This window comes from Schistocerca piceifrons, chromosome 4, assembly GCF_021461385.2.
Source record: "Schistocerca piceifrons isolate TAMUIC-IGC-003096 chromosome 4, iqSchPice1.1, whole genome shotgun sequence".
In the NCBI taxonomy this organism is placed as follows: domain Eukaryota; kingdom Metazoa; phylum Arthropoda; class Insecta; order Orthoptera; family Acrididae; genus Schistocerca; species Schistocerca piceifrons.
In genome coordinates, this window is record NC_060141.1 from 473689994 (window position 1) to 473715481 (window position 25488).

A 25488-nucleotide genomic window follows, 5' to 3' on the forward strand; every position below is an offset into this window, starting at 1 on the left:
CAGTTTTGTGCTGCATTTAACAACTGTACACTAAGCAAACTGATAAATTCTTCTAATGTGGCAAGCAGTAATTGTGAAGGAATTGACTGGGGTCAGGCAATACTGGACATGAAATCTGCTCAAACATTAAAGGTCTCACAGTTGTTATGCAGTAGTGATACAAGTTCTGCAAAAAAGCTACCAAATGTGGAAGTTCCAGCAGACCTTGGAGAACAAAACAGTATGAGATATGTGTTTGGTTACATCTTGAAGAAACTTTTTTCTTTACATAATTGTGTCAAGTGCAGGAATCTACTTGTAGACAACAGCCAGGACTTAGATGCAAATGACAAATTTTATTGCCATTTCAAAAGTTACGAAGACAATTTTGGAAGCTTGGTTATTTGCAGTGAAAATATTTGTTTATTTTTTAGGGATTGTGAAAATCAGATGGCTTCAGTTTTTGATGAACATTCTCACAAGAAAAACTGTGGTGAATTATATGTGAACTTGTTGATGGCTGTCCCAAGTTTTCCTCCTGGATGTTGTGAAGAAACTAAGCTGCTGTTAATCAAGTTATTTGTTAAAGTGAGACTCGTTTACAGGCTGAAATATTGGAATCAAGACGTAGTTTCTAACAACAAGAAAGCAAATAAGAAACTGAAGAAGTTGGCTCATTTGGGCTGCTGATTTCTTTGGTATGTATTTCGTTCACTTCTGTTGTTAGTCACTTAATTTCCCTTGCTTCTTTCGTGTGATGACATTATTTTGTCAGCACCTTCTTCACTGACAGATTGTTTGAAAATTATACAAATATTTGGTTTTTCGTGAAATGTAGTGTAATCAGCTCATTATAGTGTTTTCAGCATATTCTTCCCACTATTTGGCAGTTGCTTGTCCCACTTAGAATAATAAAAAGATGAAGGTCGTACTTGTGGCAACAGGCGAAAATGACAAACAAACGCAGTAGGCCTACAGAACGATAAACGAGCTGTCGATCGTTTTTGCAAGTAGAGGTACATGTCTGTGCTTCTGACATGTGAATCTGTGTGTTTATATTCTTTTGATATGAACGTGGTAAGCTGCAATTCTGTCCAATGTCACAAGTGTTTCTTCACGAATGTGTTGTAGCTTGCCACTCTATTCATGATTTTTGTCCGTGCTGGCGCTTATTTTAGAATCATTTTTAGAAACATATATGCCTTCTGATACCACACAAACCCTTGGAGGCAAGAAAATAACTCAAATAATGCGGAAATTACGTAAGAAATGGATGTAAACAAACATTATGCTTACGACGCGTCTGACGTTCACCTTACCTACCGCTTGGAGCGCTAGTGTCGCTCCACCTGTCAAACGGCAACAACTTTTACAGCAGTGAGTGTCGCGACTGTTATATTAGACTGTGGTAGTTCTCTATGCTCTCCTGTCTTTTACCATTCCCTTCAGTCGCACAAAATTTCAGTTACTTTTTATGTCATCTGTGATCTTGTATCTCCTCCTTCCTCTCAGTCTCCTCTCACTATCTAGTTCTTGCGCAGCATCTGCTAGCAAGCACACCTGTCTCAATGAATGTCCCATCCAGTTATTTTATTTATTTTATTTGCATGTCAAGTTCTGTAGGACCAAACTGAGGAGCAAATCTCCAAGGTCATGGAACCTGTCAGTACATGAAATTACGATGTAAAAATAATAACAGATAATAACAGATAAAAAGTCAAGCCATAAGTTTAAATAAATGCAATCAACAAAACAATAAGAATCAGCTTTATTTTTCAATGAACTCCTCCACAGAATTGAAGGAGTGACCCATGAGGAAACTCTTCAGTTTAGATTTGAAAGCGCGTGGATTACTGCTAAGATTTTTGGATTCTTGAGGTAGCTTATTGAATATGGATGCAGCAGTATACTGCACACCTTTCTGCACAAGAGTTTAGGAAGTCCGACCCAAGTGCAGGTTTGATTTCTGCCTAGTGTTAACTGAATGAAAGCTGCTTATTCTTCGGAATAAGATGATATTGTAAACAAGAAATGACAGAGAGGACTATATACATTGAGAGGCCAATATCAAAATACTCAGACTCGTGAAAAGGGGTCGACAAGAGGTTCGCAGACTTACGCCACTTATTACCTACACCGCCCATTTCTGAGAAAAAAATATCCTTTTAGAATGGGAAGAGTTACCCCAAAATATAATACCACACAACATAAGCGAATGAAAATAATCAAAGTAGGCTACTTTTCGTGTCGAACAATCACTTACTTCAGATACCGTTCGAATAGTAAAAATGGTGGCATTAAGTCTGTGACAGTTTACTATCTATCTGAATACCTAGAAATTTGAACTGCTCAGTTTTTATAATCGTATGCCCATTCTGTAAAATTAAAAGGTCGGATTTTGTTGAATTGTGCGTTAGAAACTGTAAAAACTGAGTCTCACTATGAGTTAGCGTTAGTTTATTTTCTACAAGCCATGAACTTAGGTCAGGAAATGCACTACTTGAAACCGAGAAAATGTTACACACAACATCATTGACTACCAAGCTAGTGTCATCAGCAAACAGAAATATTTTAGAGTTAACTCTAATACTAGAGGGAATATTATTTATATAAATAAGGAACAGGAGTGGCCCCAACACTGATCCCTGGGGCACCCCCTCCCCCCCCCCCCCCCCATTTGACCATACCCCACTCAGAACCCACATCACAGCCACTCTCAACACTGTGAATAATGACCTTTTGCTGTCTGTTGCTAAAGTAAGAGGTGAACCAATTGTGAGCTACTCCCTGTATTCGGTAATGGTCCGACTTTTGTGATCAACACAATTGAACACCTTAGTTAAATCAAAAAATATGCCTACTGTTCGAAACCTTTTGTTTAACCCATCCAGTACCTCCCAGAGAAAAGAGAATAAAGCATTTTTAGTTGTTAAACTATTTCTAAAGCCAAACTGTACTTCTGATAGCAAATCGTGTGATGTAAAATGATCAATTATCCTTACATACACGACCTTTTCAATAACTTTAGCAAACACTGATGGCATAGAAATTGGTCTAAATTTTATATGTTATCCCTTTCTCCCTTTCTATAAAGCGGCTTTACTACTGAGTACTTCAACCGTTCAGGAAGCTGACCATTCCTAAAGGAAAAATTACAAATATGCTAAAAACAGGGCTAACGTGTGCAGCACAGTACTTTAGTATTCTGCTCGGCACTCCATCATATCCATGAGAGTCCTTAGTCTTCAGTGCTTTAATTATTGACTCAATCTTCCCCTTGTCGGTATCACAGAGGAGTATTTCAGACATCAATCTCGGAAAGGCATTTTCCAAGAGAGATATATGATTCCCAGTAGAAACTAAATTTTTATTTAATTCACCAGCAATATCAGACAATGATTGTTAAATACTGTACATATATCTGATTTATCAGTAACAGAAATATTTTTATACAAACTGACTTTATATCATCGACTTTGTGCTGAAGACCAGACACTTCCTTCACAACTGACCATATGGTTTTAATTTTGTCCTGTGAATTATCTATTCTATTTGTGTACCACATGCTCCTTGCCTTCCGAATGACATTTACAGGCACCTTACAGTACTGTTTGTATTAGACTATTGTAGCTTGAGTGTGACTACTTCTATCATTTTGATGTAATTCCCACTTTGTTCTACATGATATCCTTATCCCACTAGTCAGCTGGATTCCAGCGAGGAAGTATCTAATACTTTTCTATCCTGCTCCTTCTCGGTGTGAGCCCGCCAAAATTGTCGTTTGGGCCAACCTGAGAGCATGTACTTTATTTCGCCTGTCTGAACCTGCTATCAATTTTGTTCTGGAAGGTTTGGCGTCGATTTTTGGAAGATTCCAACCCGAACTATCCGAACTCCTCTTTCCAGCAACTTGCGAGTGCTGCCCTGTGGCACATCGCTGTTCCCAATGATTATGAATCTTATCAAAGTACATCTTACCACAGACTTTCTGTGACTTTGTCTACTCAGTGTTTACACTCCCCAAGGCATTAGACAAAAGACTTGCCTGTGGAGGCGCCCCATGGCTATTGCACAATATTGCCATGTCATCACAGGGCGTGCCGTTTACATGGGTGATCTGCTCTTCAGATAAAACTTCTACATTCATATTCGCCAACTGTCGACGTCAGCGCGAGTTTACTGAAATCAGCGCGCAAAACCCTCAGAAACACCCTTGAACGTTTCCAGAACGAATTTTCACTCTGCAATGAAATGTGCACTGATTTAAGAGTTAATGGCAGATTAAAACTGTGTGCCGGACCGGGAATGGAACCTAGAACCTATGCCATTCACGGGAAAGTACTCTACCGACTGAGCTCAATTCCTCTGGAAACAATCTCTAAACTGGGCTAATCCATTTCTCCAAAAGTCTTTTCTTCCAGAAACGTTAATCTCGATAGGTGCACAGGAGAACGTATATGAAATTCAGAAGGTAGGGGAAAGTAATTGGGGACAGCCAAGCTACTAGGGCGGATCCGTGGGTCATGCCTGGACAGCTCAGTAGGCACAGTGCTTGCCCGAGAAAGGGAAAGGTACGTGGTTAGATTTCCAGGTCGTCATACATTTTATTTTTCCAGGAGTCTCATTCATGAACGTGCTTGGAGCGAAATCGGATGAAGACTTAATGAGCCCATATCATACAATGCTTTTCTGTCTCAAAATGTAAAATGTGAAAAATGGCTGAGATCGAGTGTGACATCATTAGAGGCTCAGACAAGGTTGAGCATGTCGTCAGAGATGTCGTAGGACTTACAATTGCCCAGGTCCATGTTGTTGTGAAGTAGATACATCAGGACAACACTGAACAAATCATCTCTTTGATTGGCCTAAGGGATTGAATGACAGTGACAGCTAAACTCTGAGTATATTCTGTGAACCGAACGTCATTGATCCTTGTCAGCTATTGCTGGAGACTTGCTTTGCGTCTGGAGAACCAGCTGAAACTTGCAGCAGGTCGTCACAGCATTCATCATCAGGACGGCCACCGTCGAAGAGCGAAAAATGCTTGAGCAGCAAAGAGTCGAGTGTGGGTAGTGCGCCAGTATGGATCAAAGCATGTTACAATGCAACCCAAAGCAGATTTTGATTTCACATTTGTGCAAAGAGGCGGACGTTCGACCTGGCTGTTTCCATTTCACAGAACAGTTATTTGTGTTACTTTAGTTAGATGAGCTCTTCGCTGACCGTTTGTTGTGTTGTTCATTGTTTTCCAGATAACCAGCTTCTTATGCTGTGCTACGACATGTTTGTTGCTGGCTCGGAAACGACAGGCAACTCTCTCCGATTTGCTTTCCTTATGATGTTACGACATCCTGACGTCCAGGAACGAGTGCACAAAGAGATAAAAGAAGCAATTGGCACCCACAGGCTCCCAACACTAGAGGACAAAGACAGGTACTTGATCAACCTTACAGTGATGAACGTATGAGAGAACATCGTTAAGACTTCACAGCCAGAAATTATTTGTAATTTTGTTACATATCTAACCAATTAATCTTATTTCTAGAACTGACTTACTTAACAGTTTAACATACACTAATATAAATATTTATTTTACTTTGACTGTACATGTAGATAACTAGCAGTGACTGTATACAAAATTAATCTTAGAAGCTCGTTTTGTTTTTCAGTCACCTGAACTTTTATAATTTCTTTGTTATATATTTTGATTCATCTGTACAGTTATCAGTTTGAAAATTTCTTTTTTGCATGTCATCTAAATTTTCTATTATCTGCTATCAGTATGGTTCCCGCATTTTATTTCTTTATAATCTGCTAATCTTCATGAACCATCTTGCATATGTTACATTGTCACGATTACTCTGTTGACCTTCTTCTGAATATGAAATTATTAGAATTCTTAGTTGGGTTGTCATCTTTTCACTGTTTCGTAATCCTTCATCTTCCTAACGTGAGGATCACTAAAACTGCTGACTACGAGAACTTTGACATTTGTTTCTTTTTTCCATCCTTACATGTAATTAAAATATTTATTCGACGAGGATATTTTTTTAATAAAAGCTTAGCAGTGTATCATAAAAGAATGATCCATACACAAGACGTACACTAGCTTAAAAAAGTCAGCATCGTGAAGAAATGACTTCATATTTCCTGAACTCTGCAGTGCTCGGGGTCCCTATTCGTCAGTACATGGGGTCTGTCTCGCCATGGTTTAGCTGTCGTTGTTCATTCGCGTTTCCACTTCACAATCACACCACAAATAGTTCACTTGGGCAGCTTTAGAAGGGTTGAAATATCCGTGATGGATTTGTTACTAAGATGACATTCAGCGACTAGTCCAGGTTTGAAATCACCGAGCTCGCCTTACTTACCCGTTCCGTTGTTACCGCTTCTCTACTGACAACAAAATACGCCCTTCATCCTTTTTTACTGGCGCTTCCGTATCTCTAAACATCTAACGGTCAATTCCGTATTACATAAGGGCGTCCGGTTACTTTTGATCAGAAAGTGCATCTTGGGAGCTAGAGTGAAGAAAGGTAAACCTACTTCCATGGAATTTATAGATTCACAGGAAGCTTTTCCCACTGCTAACTGGAATATAATCTGGAATGTGGTAGACATAAAATACATGTAGCGAAAGATTATTTAGAACTTGTACAGAAATCAGATTGTAGCTGTAAAAATCGAAGGACATGAACGGCAGGAAGTAGTCGAGAGGAAAGTGAGTTAGAGTCATAGCCTATCACCAGTGTCATTCAATACATTTTGTAAGCAGTAAAGGAAACCAGAAAGAAAGTTGGAGAGAGAATTAAAATTCAGGGAGACGATACAAAAACCTTAAGGGCAGTCAGTAACACTGAACTTCTGCCAGAGACAGCAGAGGACTTGGAAGACCAGTTGAACGCAACGGACAGTGTCTTGAAAAGAGGTTACAAGCAGAATATCAACAAAAGTAGAAGAAGGCTACTGGAGGCTAGTCGAATTGATGCTGGGGGAATACGAATAGAAAGTGAGACACTGTAAGTAGTAGACGAGTTTTACTACAAGTATTGTTCAATAAGTAATGCCCCACATTTTTTTCTCAGAACATATTTATTGGTAAGAGTCATAATTTGGTGACAATATACATCAACTCGTCTTGTCCATGTCCTAATCTACAATACAGTCTCCATCACGTACTATGGCCATGCGCCAACGTTTTGGAAGAGCATGTATTTCCTGCTGATAAAAGCTCTTGTCCTGTAGGCATAGCCATTTTTTCACTGCATGGCTGACACTCTCGTCATCTTCAGGGTGTGTTCCCTGTAGAGAATCCTTAAGCAGCCCACAGTCTGAGGATGCCAGGTCTGGACTGTAGGATGGATGAGGCAATGATGTCCAACCCAATTTTCGATGTGTTTCGGCGTTCTCAAAGTTGTGTGTGGGCTTGCATTATCGTTTTGGAGCAAGATTTCTGCTGGATTCTTGTCTGATCGAACACGTCGGAAATGGTTCTTCAGTTTATTCAGCGTCTTTACGTATGCCTCTGAACGTATGGTTGACCTTCTTAGCATCACATCCACGAAAATGACGCAATCACCATCCCAGAAGACTGTCACCATATTTTTTCCAGCAGAGGGGATTGACTTGAATTACTTCTTCTGTGGTGATTGAGGATGATGCCACTCCATGGACTGCCTTTTTGTTTCCGGAGCAATGCGGTGCACCCAGCTTTCATTCCCCATAACTATCCGTGACAGAATAGCCTCTCCGTCAGTCTCAAACACTCCAACAATTCAGATGAAATGCCCTATCTTTGAATCTTGTGGCCCGCTTTGAGCATTCGTGGAACCCATCGTGGGCATCTCTTTTAACATTCGAGAGTCTCGATCATTGTAGAGGCACTTCCAATGCTGACCGACAACTGTAGAGCCAACTGTCGAGTTGTGATGCGCTGGTCGGCACGAATAATGGCATCCGCACGATTCACCATGTCTGAAGCAGTGGCTGTGAAAGGACGTTCCGAGTGTGGCTGATCTTGGAGCTCTGTTTCTGAATTTCATGAGGCTGTAACTTTCTTTACCCATCACCCAACTGTACTCCTATCAATTGCAGTATCGCCATACACTGCACACAAACGATTATGGATGTTCACCACGGTTTTTTTTCTGCACACAAGAATTCACTAGCAGCACACTGCTTGTAACGTGAGTAGCATGTAGACGCCATTTTGACGCTGTACTACGGTTGTGCCATTTGCCAGAACGATTCGAAACTTCACCGGCGCACAAAACTAACATCAAATTTGAAGCACCAACAAGGTACATTAATGGCTATTTAAAAAGAAAAATGTGGGGCATCACTTATTGAACGACCTTTGTACTTAAGAAAAAAATTGTGGAACTAAAGAGGATGTAATATGCAGATTTGCAATAACAAAAATAGCTTTCCTGAAAAAGAAGAATATTATAACGTATAAAATTAAATTTAAGTTTTAGGAAGCCTATTCTATAAGTATTTGTCTGGTACTTAGCATTGTAAAAACGTGAATTGTGGATGAGATACAGTGCAGAAAGAAGAGAACAAAAGCTTTTGAAATGTGGTGCTACAGAAGTATGCTGAATATCAGATGGATAGGTCTAATAAAGAAAGAAATATTGCTGATTCGAACTGAGGAGGAAAGAAATTTATAGTATAACTTGATTAAAAAAAGAAATCAGTTGATAAGATACATCCTGAGGCATCAAAGAAAGGCGAGGAAAACACTGCAGAGGCTCAGCAGGTTCAAGTGGATGCTGTTTGCAGTAGTTACGGAAAGATGAAGTTTGGGCAGGACAGAGTTGCATGATCAGACCAGTCTTCGGACTGAAGACCACTACAACAATTCTTCAACAAATTCGTTACGTACAGACTAAGGAGAGAAATCAGTGAACAGTTAACTGAAGCACAAACACTTTATTGAATAAAGAACAATTTAACCGACGTGGATCGCCATCACTGTGGCAGTTTATAATTGTGCGCGATTGTTTAAATTTTGGGGGCAGAATAACAAATGTACCGCTCGGTAAGGGTGGCTGCGGATGATTAGGTACGCAGTACTGTAACTCCTGATTTCATACTGCCAGCTTGAGAACTGCGCGTAGAGCTGACTAGACGACGGTAACACTCCGACAGACGCTTTGCGAGACGACTCCCGACTAACCGGAACTGCTTGTGTGTTGCGACCTTCCTTACCACACAGCGGCGCGGCAGTAGCAGATGGGAACTCTGGAGGGTGTGGTCAAAGGCTCTCTCGGATTGGCCCCACAGAGGACGCTGCACTCGCTTGCAGCATACTTTCGGAGGTCACCTCATGCTGGAGTCTCGACGTTGTTGTTGTGGTCTTCAGTCCTGAGACTGGTTTGATGGAGCTCTCCATGCTACTCTATCCTGTGCAAGCTTCTTCATCTCCCAGTACTTACTGCAACCTACATCCTTCTGAATCTGCTTAGTGTATTCATCTCTTGGTCTCCCTCTACGATTTTTACCTTCCACGCTGCCCTCCAATGCTAAATTTGTCTTCCATACATGTCTACACTTCAAATAAATACTTTCAGAAACGACTTCCTGACGCTTAAATCTATACTCGATGTTAACAAATTTCTCTTCTTCAGGAACGCTTTCCTTGCCATTGCCAGTCTACATTTTATATCCTCTCTACTTCGACCATCATCAGTTATTTTGCTCCCCAAATAGCAAAACTCCTTTACTACTTTAAGTGTCTCATTACGTAATCTGATTCCCTCAACATCACCCGACTTAATTCGACTACATTCCATTATCCTCGTTTAGCTTTTGTTGATGTTCATCTTATATCCTCCTTTCAAGACACTGTCCATTCCGTTCAACTGCTCTTCCAAGTCCTTTGCTGTCTCTGACAGAATTACATTGCTTTTGTTTCCTTTACTGCTTGCTCAATATACAGATTGAATAACATCGGGGGGAGGCTACAACCCTGTCTCACTCCCTTCCCAACCACTGCTTCCCTCTCGTGCCCCTCGACTCTTATAACTGCCATCTGGTTTCTGTGCAAATTGTAAATAGCCTTTCGCTCCCTGTATTTTACCCCTGCCACCATCAGAATTTGAAAGAGAGTATTCCAGTCAACATTGTGAAAAGCTTTCTCTAAGTCTACAAATGCTAGAAACGTAGGTTTGCCTTTCCATAATAGTAAGTTCAGTATTGCCTCACGCGTTCTAACATTTCTGCGGAATCCAAACTGATATTCCCCGAGGTCGGCTTCTACCAGTTTTTCCATTCGTCTGTAAAGAATTTGTGTTAGTATTTTGCAGGTGTGACTTATTAAACTGATAGTTCGGTAATTTTCACATCTGTCAACACCTGCTTTCTTTAAGATTGGAATTATTATATTCTTCTTGAAGTCTGAGGGTATTTCGCCTGTCTCATACATCTTGCTCATCAGATGGTAGCGTTTTGTCAGGACTGGCTTTCCCAAGGCCGTCAGTAGTTCTAATGGAATGTTGTCTACTCCCGGGGCCTTGTTTCAACTTAGGTCTTTCAGTGCTCTGTCAAACTCTTCACGCAGTATCGTATCTCCCATTTCATCTTCATCTACATCCTCTTCCATTTCCATAATATTGTCCTCAAGTACATCACCTTGTATAGACCCTCTATATACTCCTTCCACCTTTCTGCTTTTCCTTCTTTGCTTAGAACTGGGTTTCCATCTGAGCTCTTGATATTCATACAAGTGGCTCTCTTTTCTCCAAAGGTCTCTTTAATTTTCCTGTAGGCAGTATCTATCGTGCCCCTAAAGAGATAAGCGTCTACTTCCTTACATTTGTCCTCTAGCCATCCCTGCTTAGCCATTTTGCACTTCCTGTCGATCTCATTTTAGAGACGTTTGTATTCCTTTATGCCTGCTACATTTACTGCATTTTTATATTTTCTCCTTTCATCAATTAAATTCAATATTTCTTCTGTTACCCAAGGATTTCTACTAGCCCTCGTCTTTTTACCTAGTTCATCCTCTGCTGCCTTCACTACTTCATCCCTCAGAGCCACCCATTTTTCTTCTACTGTATTTCTTTTCCCATTCCTGTCAATTGTTCCCGTACGCTCTCCTTGAAACTCTGTACAACCTCTCGTTTAGTCAGTTTCTCCAGGTCCCATCTCCTTAAATTAACACCTTTTTGCAGTTTCTTCAGTTTTAATGTACAGTTCATAACCAATAGATTGTGGTCAGAGTCCACATCTGCCCCTGGAAATGTTTATAATTTAAAACCTGGCTCCTAAATCTCTATCTTACCATTATATAATCTATCTGATACCTTCTAGTATCTCCAGGATTCTTCCATGTATACAACCTTCTATTATGATTCTAGAACCAAGTGTTAGCTATGATTAAGTTATGCTCTGTGCAAAATTCTACCAGACGGCTTCCTCTTTCATTTCTTAGCCCAATCCATATTCACCTACTATGTTTCCTTCTCTCCCTTTTCCTACTGACGAATTCCAGTCACCCATGACAATTAAATTTTTGTCTCCCTTCACTACCTGAATAATTTCTTTTATCTCATCATACATTTCATCAATTTCTTCATCATCTGCAGAGCTAGTTGGCACATAAACTTGACTGCTGTAGTAGGCATGGGCTTTGTGTCTATCATGGCCACAATAATGCGTTCATTATGCTGTTTGTAGTAGCTTACCCGCACTCCTATTTTTTTATTCATTATTAAACCTACTCCTGCTTTACCCCTATTTGATTTTGTATTTATAACCCTGTATTCACCTGACCAAAAGTCTTGTTCCTCCTGCCACCGAACTTCACTAATTCCCACTATATCTAACTTTAACCTATCCATTTTCCTTTTTAAATTTTCTAACCTACCTGCCCGATTGAGGGATCTGACATTCCACGCTCCGATCCGTAGAACGCCAGTTTTCTTTCTCCTGATAACGACGTCCTCTTGAGTAGTCCCCGACCAGAGATCCGAATGGGGGACTATTTTACCTCCGGAATATTTTACCCAAGAGGACGCTATCATCATTTAACCATACAGTAAAGCTGCATGCCCACGGGAAAAATTACGGCTGTAGTTTCCCCTTGCTTTCAGCCGTTCGCAGTACCAGCACAGCAAGGCCGTTTTGGTTAGTGTTACAAGGCCAGATCAGGCAATCATCCAGACTGTTGCCCCTGCAACTACTGAAAACGCTGCTGCCCCTCTTCAGGAACCACACGTTTGTCTGGCGTCTCAACAGATACCCCTCCGCTGCGGTTGCACCTATGGTACGGTCGTCTGTATCGCTGAGGCACACAAGCCTTCTCACCAACGGCAAGGTCCATGGGTCATGGAGGGGGAGGGGGGGGGGGGAGAGTCTCGACAGTCAACTACATTGTAAAGTTGACATCAGTGGAAATAAGTTTATAATTCTGCACATTTACACTACGACCTTTCGCAAGACAACCTGAGTATTGTTTTTTGCTGTTATTTTTTTGGATCATTTCGTTGTTTTAAGTGACGTAGGATAGATTATTGCTGGAAGAGGGTCTAGAGTTCTTCTGAACTTTCAATACAAGATATATCGTGTCATTCTGTCATTTCTGCATCGGTGCGATGATCAAAACTAGAAACCGGCTGTGTTTATCTTCGGTCAACAGAATCGAATATTTCAGCCTCAGTTTTATTGTCTTCCGTTTCAGTACAGGATCAATAAGCATTTTTCAGTAGTTTATTCTCCTGTGGTTTAGCACTCAAACGAGAATGCAAGTTACGATATTTGATGTTTCTGAAGTTTCAAACATTCTTGTTCGGCGTTTTTAATAGAACACATTGTATTCTTTTGTACTGGATATGATTCACAAATAAGTAAGACGACGGCCATTGTAACATGTTTTTACATATTTCGCATAAAAAGATGTCTGTGGATAATAATGGCAAAAACGTTTGCTATCTGTAGATTGGTTTATACCAGAGCTGCTCTGACGGAGTCACAGAGAATGTGTCATGTCATACCAATACGGGGAACTCGGCGAGTGCTCGAAGACACCACACTACACGGCTATCGACTTCCAGAGGTTAGTATCTGTATTCTGTCGTCTTGATCAAATTGTAAGTCAACACCAGTAAAAAAACTTACTATCGAGAAATTTTCTCAGAGTATCAATTCCTCCCAAACAAAAGTCTGAGAATTCAGCAACTGACTTTCTGTCCTTGAAATAATATACCAGGAGTCGTAATGACGTCTGTTTCATTTTATCTGTATAGTCTGGCAAGCCGACAGCAGTCTAGCATGAGCTGGATAATGGAGTTACAGAGATTGTCGAGCTTTTATGTTTGTACGGACCACTAGTGATTACACTCTCGTGCCTAACATCCTTTTCCAAATGAATCTTCCTTATCACTTTGTTTTTCCGTATACAACTAACTGAATTTCAATAGATATCCGTTCTACATAGCCAAGATAGCCTTACGTCCTAGTAACAGCTTGAGGATAAAGACTGTTATAGCGAAAACATTTTGTAATTACAGCCAAATGCCTAGATCCTTCTCTAAGACGTCTAAATCTTTTTACCGTACGTCTTGTTTGTCACACCAAACAGAGCACAGGCAGAAACATGTTTCGACGAATGAAGGTTTGATCAGAAGCTGTCAATAAAAGAAAATGTCATGCCAAAAATGAAACCGTTTTTTCACGCTTGACTGGAAGCACACATGTTCCCAAAACATAAATGACGCAAGAATACAAACCAAAGAGAGGGAGAGAGAGAGAGAGAGAGAATTATGTGTGAAAAAAGAACGTCTAGAGTTGAGAGAGAGAGAGAGAGAGAGAGAGAGAGAGAGAGAGAGAGGGAGAGAGAAGTATCTAATACGGTAACTATTGTAAAGTATTACCACAGGTTTCCTCGTAAAAAAATAACTGATTTGAAACATTGGAAAATCTAGGATGGAATGTAATAACATCATGAAAATATAGCTGCTACTCGCCGTATAGCGGAGGTGCTGAGTCGCAGATAGGCACAACAAAAAGACTGTCAGTAAGTGAGCTTTCGGCCAAGAAGGCCTTCGTCGGAAACAGACAACACACACACACACACACACACACACACACACACACACAGGCAAACGCATCTCACGAAGAGGACCACTGTCGCTGGCTGCTGGGGCCATACTCGACAGCTAGAGACTGTGGTCAAGTGTGTGTGACTTGCGTTTGCACATGTATGTGTGTGTGTGTGTGTGTGTGTGTGTGTGTGTGTGTGTGTATTGTCTGTTTTCGACAAAGGGCTTCTTGGCTGAAAGCTCATTTTCTGATAATCTTTTTGATGTGCCTATCTGCGACTTAGCATCTCTACTATATGGTGAGTAGCAACTATCCTTTTCATAATATTGTTAAAACTGATTTGAAGATTGAAACCATGTTGTCCTTCTATTACAGGCCAATTAGTTGCTTAGGACAAGTTAAGCTTTTACTTCAGTGTTTATTTTTCATACTAGCCAATTTGTAGCCATTGAGATTTCAAATGCAGATGTAATATCCAACATTAATCTACATCTACATGGATACTCTGCAAATCACATTTAAGTGTCTGGCAGAGGGTTCATCGAACCACCTTGACAATTCTCTATTATTTCAATCTCGTATACCGCGCGGAAAGAATGAACACCTATATCTTTCCGTACGAGCCCTGATTTCCCTTATTTTATCGTGGTGATCGTTCCGCCCTATGTAGGTCGGTCTTAACAAAATATTTTCACATTCGGAGGAGAAAGTTGGTGATTGGAAGATTCCGTCGCAACGAAAAACGCCTTCCTTTTAATGATATCCAGCCCAATCCTGTATCATTTCTCTGACACATTCTCCCATATTTCGCGATAATACAAAATCGATCTGAAATCCCTTGTCAATAGCACTGAGCACTTCATGAGAATAAAGAGCTAGTTGTGTTTCATAGGAACGATGTTTTCTAACCCATGTTGACAGTGTGTCAATAGACCGTCTTCTTTTAGGTAATTATAATGTTCGAACACAATATATGTTCCAGAATCCTGCTGCATGTCGACGTTTATGATATGGGCCTATAATTAAGTGGATTACTCTCACTACCTTTCTTGAATATTGGTGTGTCCTGTGCAACTTTCCAGTCTTTGGGACGGATCTTTCGTCGAGCCAACGGTTGTATATGATTGTTAAATATGGAGCTAATGCATCAGCCTAATTGGTATACTGCCTAATTGGTATACAGTCTGGACCAGAAGACTTGCTTTTATTAAGTGAGTTGAGTTGCTTCACTAGGCCCTACTCCGAGGATATTTACTTCTTCGTTACTCATGCTGGCAGCTGTTCTCGATTCGAATTATGGAATATTTACTTCGTCTTCTTTTGAGAAGGCATTTCGAAAGGCTGTGTTTAGTAAATCTTCTTTGGCAGCACTGTCTTCGATAGTATCTACATTGTTATCGCGCGGAGAAGGCATTGATTGTTTCTCGCCGCTAACATGCTTCACATACGACCAGAATCTCTTTGGATTTTCTGCGAGGTTTCGAGACAAAGTTTCGTTGTGGAAACTGTTATAGGCATCTCGCATTGAACTCCGCGCTAAGTTTCGAGCTTCTGTAAAGGTTCGCCAATCTTGGGGATTTTGCGTCTGTTTAAATTTGGCATGTTTGTTTCGTTGTTTCTACAACAGTGTTCTATTCTTTGAATTTAAGCCACATCTGGTCTACACTTGTATTATTAATTTGGAATGAGTGAAGATTGTCTCTCAGGAAGGCGCCAAGTGAATTTTTATCTGCTTTTTTGAATAGGTATATTTTTCGCTTACTTTTCGAGGATTTGGGGATTACAATATTCAATCTCGCTACGACAACCCTGTGTTCACTAATCCCTATATCGGATTTGATGCTGGTTATTAACTCAGGATTACTTGTTGCTAAGAGGTCAAGTGTGTTTTCACAACCGTTTACTATTCGCGTGGGCTCATGAACTAACTGCTCGAAATAATTTTCAGAGAATGCGTTTAGCACAATTTCGGATGATGTTGGTCGTTACAGCTGGATTTTAAAACAGTCACCGAACGAAACCGGTTTATATCCAAAACAAATGTTGATTACAAAGTTAACTTGTTCAATAAATTACTCAGCCTATAGCGGATAAATGGTTTTGATCTTCACAAAATACATTAGTATTGTGCATCCGAATGTGAGGAAATTAAATAACGGTTTGACTTATTTGATTTTTCACGTACTTATCCCATCCGTGTAAAATAAAAGCTTGTCCCACTGTTAGTGAGAGCTCCGCTTAACGACGAAGACAAGTTGTGTTGGTGACATTGCTTTATTCCGGTAATTCCATCTAGCACACAACCCAAAAGCCACGCAAGGGCTTTTACATTTGCACAGTATCTTCGAAGAAGATGATGGACGCGTCCCCGCAAGAAAAGTTGATAACATTTACATCTATATTCTCCAAAACAACGGTGATGTGCATGGCAGAGTGAACGTCCGACTGTACCTGTTATTAGGGCCTTTTGCCGTTCCATTCCCGCTTGGAGCTCAGGAAGAATGATTCGTTAAATGACTCTGTGCGAGCTGTAATTAATCTAATCTTGTCGTCACGATCGCCAAGGGAACGATATGAAAGAGGTTTTCGTGTACTAGAGTCATCATTTAGAGCCGGTTCTAGAAACTTTGTTATTAGACTTTCTCCAGATAGTTTCCATCAATCTTAAAGAGTCTGCCAATTCAGCTCTTTCATCATCTCTGTGACACTCGCCCGCAGTTCAAATAAACCTATGACCATTCGTGCTGCCCTTGTATGTATACGTTCAATATCCCCTGCTAGTCCTGTTTGGTACAGGCCCCACACACTTGAGGAACATTCGAGGTTGGGTCGCACGTGTGATTTTTAAGCAATTTCCTTTGCAGACTGTTTGTATTTCCCTCGTATTCTAACAACAAACCGGGGTCTGATACCTGCTCTCTACCCGCGACTGATTGTTCCATTTAGTATCTGTATTAAATGTTACACACAGGCCGACCGCGGTGGCCACGCGGTTCTAGGCGCTGCAGTCCGGAACCGCGCGACTGCTACGGTCGCAGGTTCGAATCCTGCCTCGGGCATGGATGTGTGTGAAGTCTTTAGGTTAGTTAGGTTTAAGTAGTTCTAAGTTCTAGGGGACTGATGACCTCAGATGTAAAGTCCCATAGTGCTCAGAGCCATTTGAACCATTTTTTTGTTACACCCAGGAATTTGTATGAGTTCACAAATTCCAGCTGTGGCGCACTGATATTACATTCATAGGATAATACGTTCTTCGATTTATGAAATGCACAATTTTACATTTCTGAACATTTGAAGCAAGTTGCCAATCTCTGCACCACATTGAAATCTCATCAAGATCTGACTGAATATTTATGCAGCTTCTCTTGGATCTATAATAACTACTTCATCATCTGCAAAAAGGCTGATATTGAGGTTCGCCGATGACATTGTAATTCTGTCAGAGACAGCAAAGGACTTAGATGAGCAGTTGAACGGAATGGACAGTGTCTTGAAAGGGGGGTAGAAGATGAACATCAATAAAAGCAAAACGAGGATAATGGAATGTAGTCGAATTAAGTCGGGTGATGTTGAGGGAATTAGATTAGGAAATGAGACACTTAAAATAGTAAAGGAGTTTTGCTATTTGGGGAGCAAAATAACTGATGATGGTCGAAGCAGAGAGGATATCAAATGTAGACTGGCAATGGCAAGGAAATCGTTTCTGAAGAAGAGAAATTTGTTAACATCGAGTATAGATTTAAGTGTCAGGAAGTCGTTTCTGAATTGTATTTGTATGAAGCGTAGCCATGAATGGAAGTGAAACATGGACGATAACAAGTTTGGACAAGAAGAGAATAGAAGGTTTCGAAATGTGGTGCTACAGAAGAATGCTGAAGATTAGATGGGTAGATCATATAACTAATGAGGAGGTATTGAATAGGATTGGGGAGACATTTGTGGCACAACTTGACTAGAAGAAGGGATCAGTTGGTAGGACACGTTCTGAGGCATCAAGGGATCACCAATTTAGCTTTGGGGGGCAGCATGGAGGGTAAAAATCGTAGAGGGAGACCAAGGGATGAATACACTAAGCAGATTCAGAAGGATGTAGGTTGCAGTAGGTACTGGGAGATGAAGAAACTTGCACAGGATAGAGTAGCATGGAGAGCTGCATCAAACCAATCTCAGGACTGAAGACCACAACAACAACAAAGTAAGGAGCCAATGCAGTAGAGTACTCTCTGTAAAACCGAATTGGAATCCCATCAGGACCTGGCGATTTATTAATGACTTTTAATGACTTGTAATTGTTATTCTGTAATTCTTATAATTAATGATGTATTCGATTGTTTAGTTTTATGTAAAAGTAAGTGGCACATGAACCATGAAGTCAGTCTGCCTTATTGTCAGATGGCCGGTGTATATTCCACCAATGTACACGCTAATCAGTCACAATATAAAACAAGAAAAGTTATATACTCTGTATTTTATTTAAAAATTAGTACAACAGCGACGCCAAATTCTAGGACTTTCTGAAGCAGCAACCCCAAGGATATCAAAGTTGAATACCACATCATATGAAGTATCTAAGTTATTTTGTGAACTTTCATTATCTGTGATTGAAATTTTCTAGTTTTCACGTATCTTTGTATTTGTGAATGGTGGAGGCCCAAAGTATTAAGTTACTCCGAATGGTATGATTGAGAATTACTGTTACCGCTGTCCAGCTATAGACAGAACTAGAGAAACTGTATATTTTTTCTTCACTCAGCCTCAGTGGTAATTAAACTGCCTCCTTACTCTCACACATTTAAGGTTGGCATTTTAGGATCAATCATGCAACAAATTCTGAAGGCTGGAAAATGGAAAATGTACATTCCAAGACTGCTGTACGCTGTGAATGAGGACAAACCAGATTGAAGAATGGAGTACTGCAAGTGTTTTGAAGGCATACTTCATGAGGATGAACGGTTTGCAGGGATGATTACTTGGTCAGATGAGGCACCATTCAAACTGAACGATACTGTAAACCACCACGCACGTAATGGGCTCCTGAAAATCCTCAGGTTCTCGTGGACAAACATGTTGATCTACTGAGTATTAACATGTGGTTATGGTCTCTCGTTGCACAGTTTGATTGGACCATTCTTATTTCGAAGTATCATAAATGCTAAGGTGTATCTTCATATGCTACTAAAATCGATTATACTTGCCATCTGAGACGAGAATGAAAGATTTTACCTACAACAAACTGGTGCTCTGCCTCACTACAACACAGTTGTCAAGAATTTCAAGAATTTTATTCACCGTAGATCATTTTACAATGATATTGGCTTCGTCATACAAGATGTACTAGTACATACAGAATAATAAAATAAACTTCTGTCAATACATTATAGAATACATTTGAAGCATGGCAGTGTACCAAATTACAAAGGATAGCTTTTAAAAGTTAATGCAAGAAGCTATCTTATAATCTAATATAATATGGTATTTTATTGTTTATAGTATAAACTTTGTAATTACCCACGATTAACCACAGCACAAAATAATATGTTTAACTAGAGACAACATTTAAATGCTTATATTCTCCTCAGGCATCTCAAAGAATTCTTTAATGCCATAGAATGGATGATCTGACAGCCAGCTGTACCATTTAATTTTAAAAGAATTTGTATCCATAGACTGAACATGAACTGGCAGTTTATTGAACATTTTGAGTGGGTTAACTTCGTGGGAATTTCCTATTCTCGCTAATCTGTGGTGCTGTATGTCTAAATTACCGTTAGCCCTGGTGTTGTGTTCGTGTATTTCCCTTCTGGCAATAAATTCTGAAATATTATTTTTAATATAGAGTACAGACACATAGATGTATAGATTTATAATTGTAAGTATTCTGAGTCTGGAAAAAAGAGGACAACAGTGCTCTGTATGACCTCTTTTACATATTATACGTATGACTTTTTTCTGTAATTTCAATACGTTTTTGATGTGAGGGGAGTGCCCCCATATAATCAGACCATATGAAATATGTGACTGGAATAGCCCAAAGTATGTCACCCTGAGGTACTCCAAGCTCACTACCTCCCTCAGTTTCAAGAGAAGGTATGCCACCCGAGGTATTTTTTCACATACATGATTGACATGTTCCTCCCAATATAGTTTTGAGTCAATGTGAATACCTAAGAGTTTTACCGACTTATTGCCTACTTCATTTGATGTTCCCATTAAAAGTTGTTGTGTTTTGTCAGGGTTGCATAGGAGCTTATAGGCTGCAAACCAGTCCAGGGCCTTATCTAGTGTTTCTTTTGTTAGGTAATTCAGATCTGAAATGTACTGATGTGTGGTAAGTAGTGTTGTATCGTCAGCATAACACACAACAGGGTGAGCTATATTTTTAGGTAAATCATTAATAGCGACAATGAAGAAGAAGGGTCCAAGGATAGACCCTTGTGGTACACCTGTGCTGATTTCCATGATGGAAGAATTTAAATTTCTGACTGAAACGAATTGTTTTCGGTTACTTAAATAAGAATTTATCACAGGTAAAGTGCTCCCTCTCACCTCATAAAACTCTAGTTTCCCCAGTAGTATGTCAACAGGAATGCAATCGAAAGCTTTGCTTAGGTCACATAATGCCAGTGATACCATGTTATTATTTTCAAAAGCTGTTAAGGTTTGGTCAATGATTTCCAAGATGGCCCCTGTTGTGTTCTTCCCCTTTCAAAAGCCAAACTGATTGTTACATAGGATATTGTTTTTTTTTCAAAGAAGTTGCTTATTTGTGTGTGTATCATCACCTCAAATACCTTTGAGAATATTGGAACAATGGAGACTGGTCTGTAGCTTTGGAGGAGATGTTTGTCTCCTTTTTTAAAAACTGGGACAACTTTTGATACCTTGAGTGCATCTGGAAAAACTCCAAATTCCACACATTTATTAAAAATATAAGCTAATGGTTTGGCAATTGAGTGTATTGTCTTTTTAATTATGTTATTTGATAACCAATAACAGTCCATACTTTTAGAACCTGAAAATTTGGATACAGTTTTTATAACATCAGCAGGTGTGACAGCCCTCCATTGAAATGCCAGGTTAACAGGCAGTGGTATTCCAACAAGGTTCATTGCAGATGAATTCGTTGCTTTGATACTGCTACTTATTTCTTTAACTGAGTTTAAAAAGTACTCATTTAATTCTTCAGGATCAAGCAGAGCTGTTTCTGTGTGTTTCAGTGTATTCTCTTGTTTTATTATTTGCCAGGCTACCTTGCATTTATTGGGAGCTCTTTCTATATAGTTCTCCGCTGCTTGCTTTTTTGCCAGAAGAAGTTTAGCTTTATAGTATTTTTTGCATTTCAGATATGACCTATGAATGTTCACACTCTGTTCTGCTCCTTGGTCAGAGGCTTGTTTATGCATCTGGTACAGCATATGTAAGTTTCCTCTAATTTCTACTCGCTCTTGTGTGAACCAGTTCAGACTTTTCTTTTTCATTTCATTTGGATATCTAATTTTTTTTTTACTGGTGAGCAAGAATACCATAAATCTGCGTACTTTTTAAAGAAGTTACCAAAGCTAATTTCAGCTTCCCTTTTTCCAGAGTGACAATTATATATAAAGTCCCAATCTGCACTTCCTAATCTATCAACAAACATATTTATGTACTCTACCTTCTGTCTTCGTACCACTACTACTTTAGATTCTTCAGTTTTAACTGGCAGCCTCTTACAGAGCGTAAGGAGTAGTGGCTCATGATCTGCAAGTCCACTTCCTGCAAGTCTAACTGTAAAATCCTCCCTATGGAAATTCACAATAATATTGTCTATACAGGCATTCTTACGTGTGGCACAGTTATTTGTACAATAGAGGTCTAATGATCTTAGCATATTCAAAAATGTCCTAGCAACTGGTCTCTGTGTGTTTACCATTTCTATGTTGAAATCACCACATGTAGCAAGTCTCGTTTTACTCTTCAATATTTTTTTTAATTATTAATTCACATTTTTCAATAAACAAATTTACATCACCATCTGGCGACCTATATAGACTAACTACCACTATATTTTCATTCATTAGTTTTACACAACTAAACTCCCCATCTAGCTCTGAGAAGTATGTAGGTACATCAATTCTGGAAAATATTATTCCTTCTTTGACAAAAATTCCCGCCCCACCATTCTTTCTCTGTTTTCTACATATCATGTCTCCCACAACATACCCTTGGGGAATGAACATATTTACTTGTTCTTGTGTTAACCAGTGCTCAGATACACATATAACATCTACATGCTCAGTGTTACATAAATGTACTAATTCTAAAATTTTATTTCTAATACAACGTATGTTAACTTGTAGAAAAGTAAGTAGTTTGTCTCTGTCTGTATTCCTCTGGAGCAATTTGACTTTATATTTTGAGGTTGTAGGTTCCGTTAATGTCTTTAATCTTGATGCACTGTGATCATATGTGTTATGATAGTCACATACCTGTTCATCCACTTGATGACTCACTTTGTTAACTGCTTTCGTCTGTGAAGCCACTGCTGATCCCACCAAAAATCATGGAATCCTGGAACCTACTTGGATGAAAATGTACATAGAAGATGGATAGGTCAAAAAGGATCTGTTGAGTGTGTCCAATGGTCTCCAGACCTTACACCTCTTGAATTCTACCTATGGGGGACATCGAAAAATGAACTTTATCAACAGAAGCCAGCTCCACAGAATGAGCTATGAGAAACCATCGAGGCATCCTGTGCAGCTATAACACCAGCAACACTGACGGCCATACTTCGGTCAATAGTTCAGTGGCATCGTCATTGTTTGGCTACTAATGGGGGTCACTTCAAACACATAAAATATCATTGTTGCAATAAGCCAGTGCATGATATATTGTACCTCACAAATAACTTTGTGTTTGAAGGCATGTTCATGCTCCTCGCATGGATTGCTGATGAATTGGCTTAAATAACTCACTGGATTTGCTAAACCTGTCCTTATGCCCACTGCAAAGTATAGAAGCCTTCCAATCATGGTTCTGTATTTTGGTGCATTCTGTTTGCTGAAATTTGTCTTTATCTATCGCATTTTGTACTTCATATTCAGAATGAGAGGTATTTTCAGAAGTTTGCAGTTTTTCATTTGGAATGCCTTTAAGATTTATTTTGAGTATGCTGTTTGGTCTAAAATCAGTGTTCCATCTTCCCTTGTAACTTGAATTGACTATGCATGTCATGCAACACCAAGGTCTCTTATTTAAAATTCCAAGCTTAAGATATTTTTAATTTTCATTATTTCACTTTTCTCACCGTATAATCTTATGTCACCCACATATACAATTAGAATGAGTTCACACTGTAGATCACAGTAGTATGAGGGTCAACTACTGGTTGCAGTGTCCCTCGTTTGCACAGGAACTTGTTGAGTGTTTCATTCCATCGTCCACTGAACTAATGCAAGCCACAGATGCACTTCTCAAGTCTGCAGTTCCACTCCCCATTGTTCAGTTCCTCTTGATCTAGTATGCCACTGAATTTTCTTCATTGTTTATCAGTGACATCTGTGAAACCAATTCATAGTTCCACATAGGCTTTATACTGTATGTCAGCCATCAGACACATCACAATGACATTTAAAGATGAATTCCCATCTAGTTCATCCACTGTTACCATAAGTAGTTTAACTGGACTGTAACATTTGTCAAAATCAATTCCTGGTCTTTGCTTATTAGCTTAAGCTACCACTCATACTCTATCTCTGACAATGCTTCCCTTTTCCCTTGCACTTGAAACCCCATTGTGTTCATATTGTCTCTGTGTTGTTAGCATGTGATAAAAATGTCTAGGTTCAGTTTTGCATTAGGTTTCCCAGTTCTTCTGGCATTGCTTCTTGCTATTTATTTTTCTTGTCAGCTGGCATGGCTTCCTGTATGCTGTGTACACACTTTCCTCCTGGTGTACTTTCCTTTTCAGCTGCATAGTCCTTCTTCTTTTCATTTGTTTTTTTGTCTGTCAGCCATATCACTGATTCAACTTATTACCCAGATTGTGTTCTGTAGCTTCTGTTTATTGTAGGTTCTTTTACTTCACAGTTGTTATTATATTTTGTGTAGTATCAATCTCAGCACTCTTATCCTCCTCTTCAGTCTCCTTTTCTACTTCATTATGTTCAGAAGCTACACAAATTTAAAAATTTTCACTTTTTTGTGTCAGAGGCTTCTTCTGCCCCATAGTGTCTATATTCTACGATGCTCCTTCATCATCTGCAGTGGTTGTGGCCTTCAGATCAATCACTTTTGTAATACCTTTGTTCAGTTTTGCTGGAAAGATATTTTCATCAAATTAAATATCTCTGACAATCATTATATTTTCTGTTTTTGGATTCCACAGTCTGTAGGCTTTCATGGTTTCTGAATATCCAGTCTTCATGAGGGATTGTTCATTTGGTTCAAATTTATCACATCAGTTTTTCATTTTTGCATATACACAACATCCGAATAATTGCAGATGATTAATGTTTGGTTCTTGTCCATGTTATTGTTTGTAAGGACTTTTTCCATAATTTAGTACCATCAAGTCTCTATTTTGCAGATAATTTGTCATTGGTATGTCTTCACAACAGAAATTTTGTGATATATAGCTCTCCAAAAGTATATATTGCACAGTATTTGGAAGGGTTTGATTGAACCATTGTGCAACATCGTTTTGTTGAAGTGTGCCAGGGATGGACAGCTAGTTCCAAATACCTTTTTTCCCAGATATCCTTCAAATTCTTTATGCATATATTCACCTCCATTGTCTGAACAGAGCATTCATTTTTTTTCTGTAGAAATTTTTTCCATACACTTTGTATTATTTGAATGGCTGACACACTTCACTGTTCACTTTTAGTACATTCAGGATGATTATAATTAAACTTTCACTGCTTGAGAGGGCCTATATGAAAATCGAGTGACTGTAGGACAATAAAGCTTTATGGAAATATTTGTAATGGCATGTGGAAAAGAAATAACAAATAAACCATTGAAAGAAACACATTTTAATTTGCACATGAGATGGTAACATTTATTAATTGTGTAACATGTTTACATTCCAGATTAAAAATGTTGCTGAGTGTGGTAATCATCTGATTTGGCAAGTAATGTGAAGTTTATACAAATGCCATTTCACAGTTGTTCATAGCACCTTCTCAATGGTGGACCATGGAATGTTCAGTTGATTTGACGTACCATGTGCCCTGCTTGAAGATTGCACATTATGTCCAGCATACTCACTCGTGGCAGCAGCAGCTTCTTCAACATTTTGTGGCACAACTGGCTGTCAGACTCTCCCAGGAGCAATTCCCAAATTGCCAGCTAATTCAAAGATCTGAATCATGATCTTCAGCCCAGTATGGAAAGAGGACCTCTCCATATTCCCTTAATGCACCTGTATTTGGAAAGAGCAGCAGCATTATTGCTGTTGTTTTGATAAAACATCTTTAT

At 39.4% G+C, this 25488-nt stretch overlaps 1 protein-coding gene across 1 annotated transcript in view; it reads left to right on the plus strand.

Moving 5' to 3' along the window:
• Nucleotides 1–25488, plus strand: part of LOC124795506 (methyl farnesoate epoxidase-like) — a 197858-nt gene that overhangs the window by 159737 nt on the left and 12633 nt on the right. Inside the window, exons 6-7 of the mRNA XM_047259567.1 lie at nt 5232–5412; nt 12922–13039. Of these exons, the coding sequence (XP_047115523.1) occupies nt 5232–5412; nt 12922–13039 (299 nt within the window). The remainder of the gene's footprint in view (nt 1–5231; nt 5413–12921; nt 13040–25488) is intronic.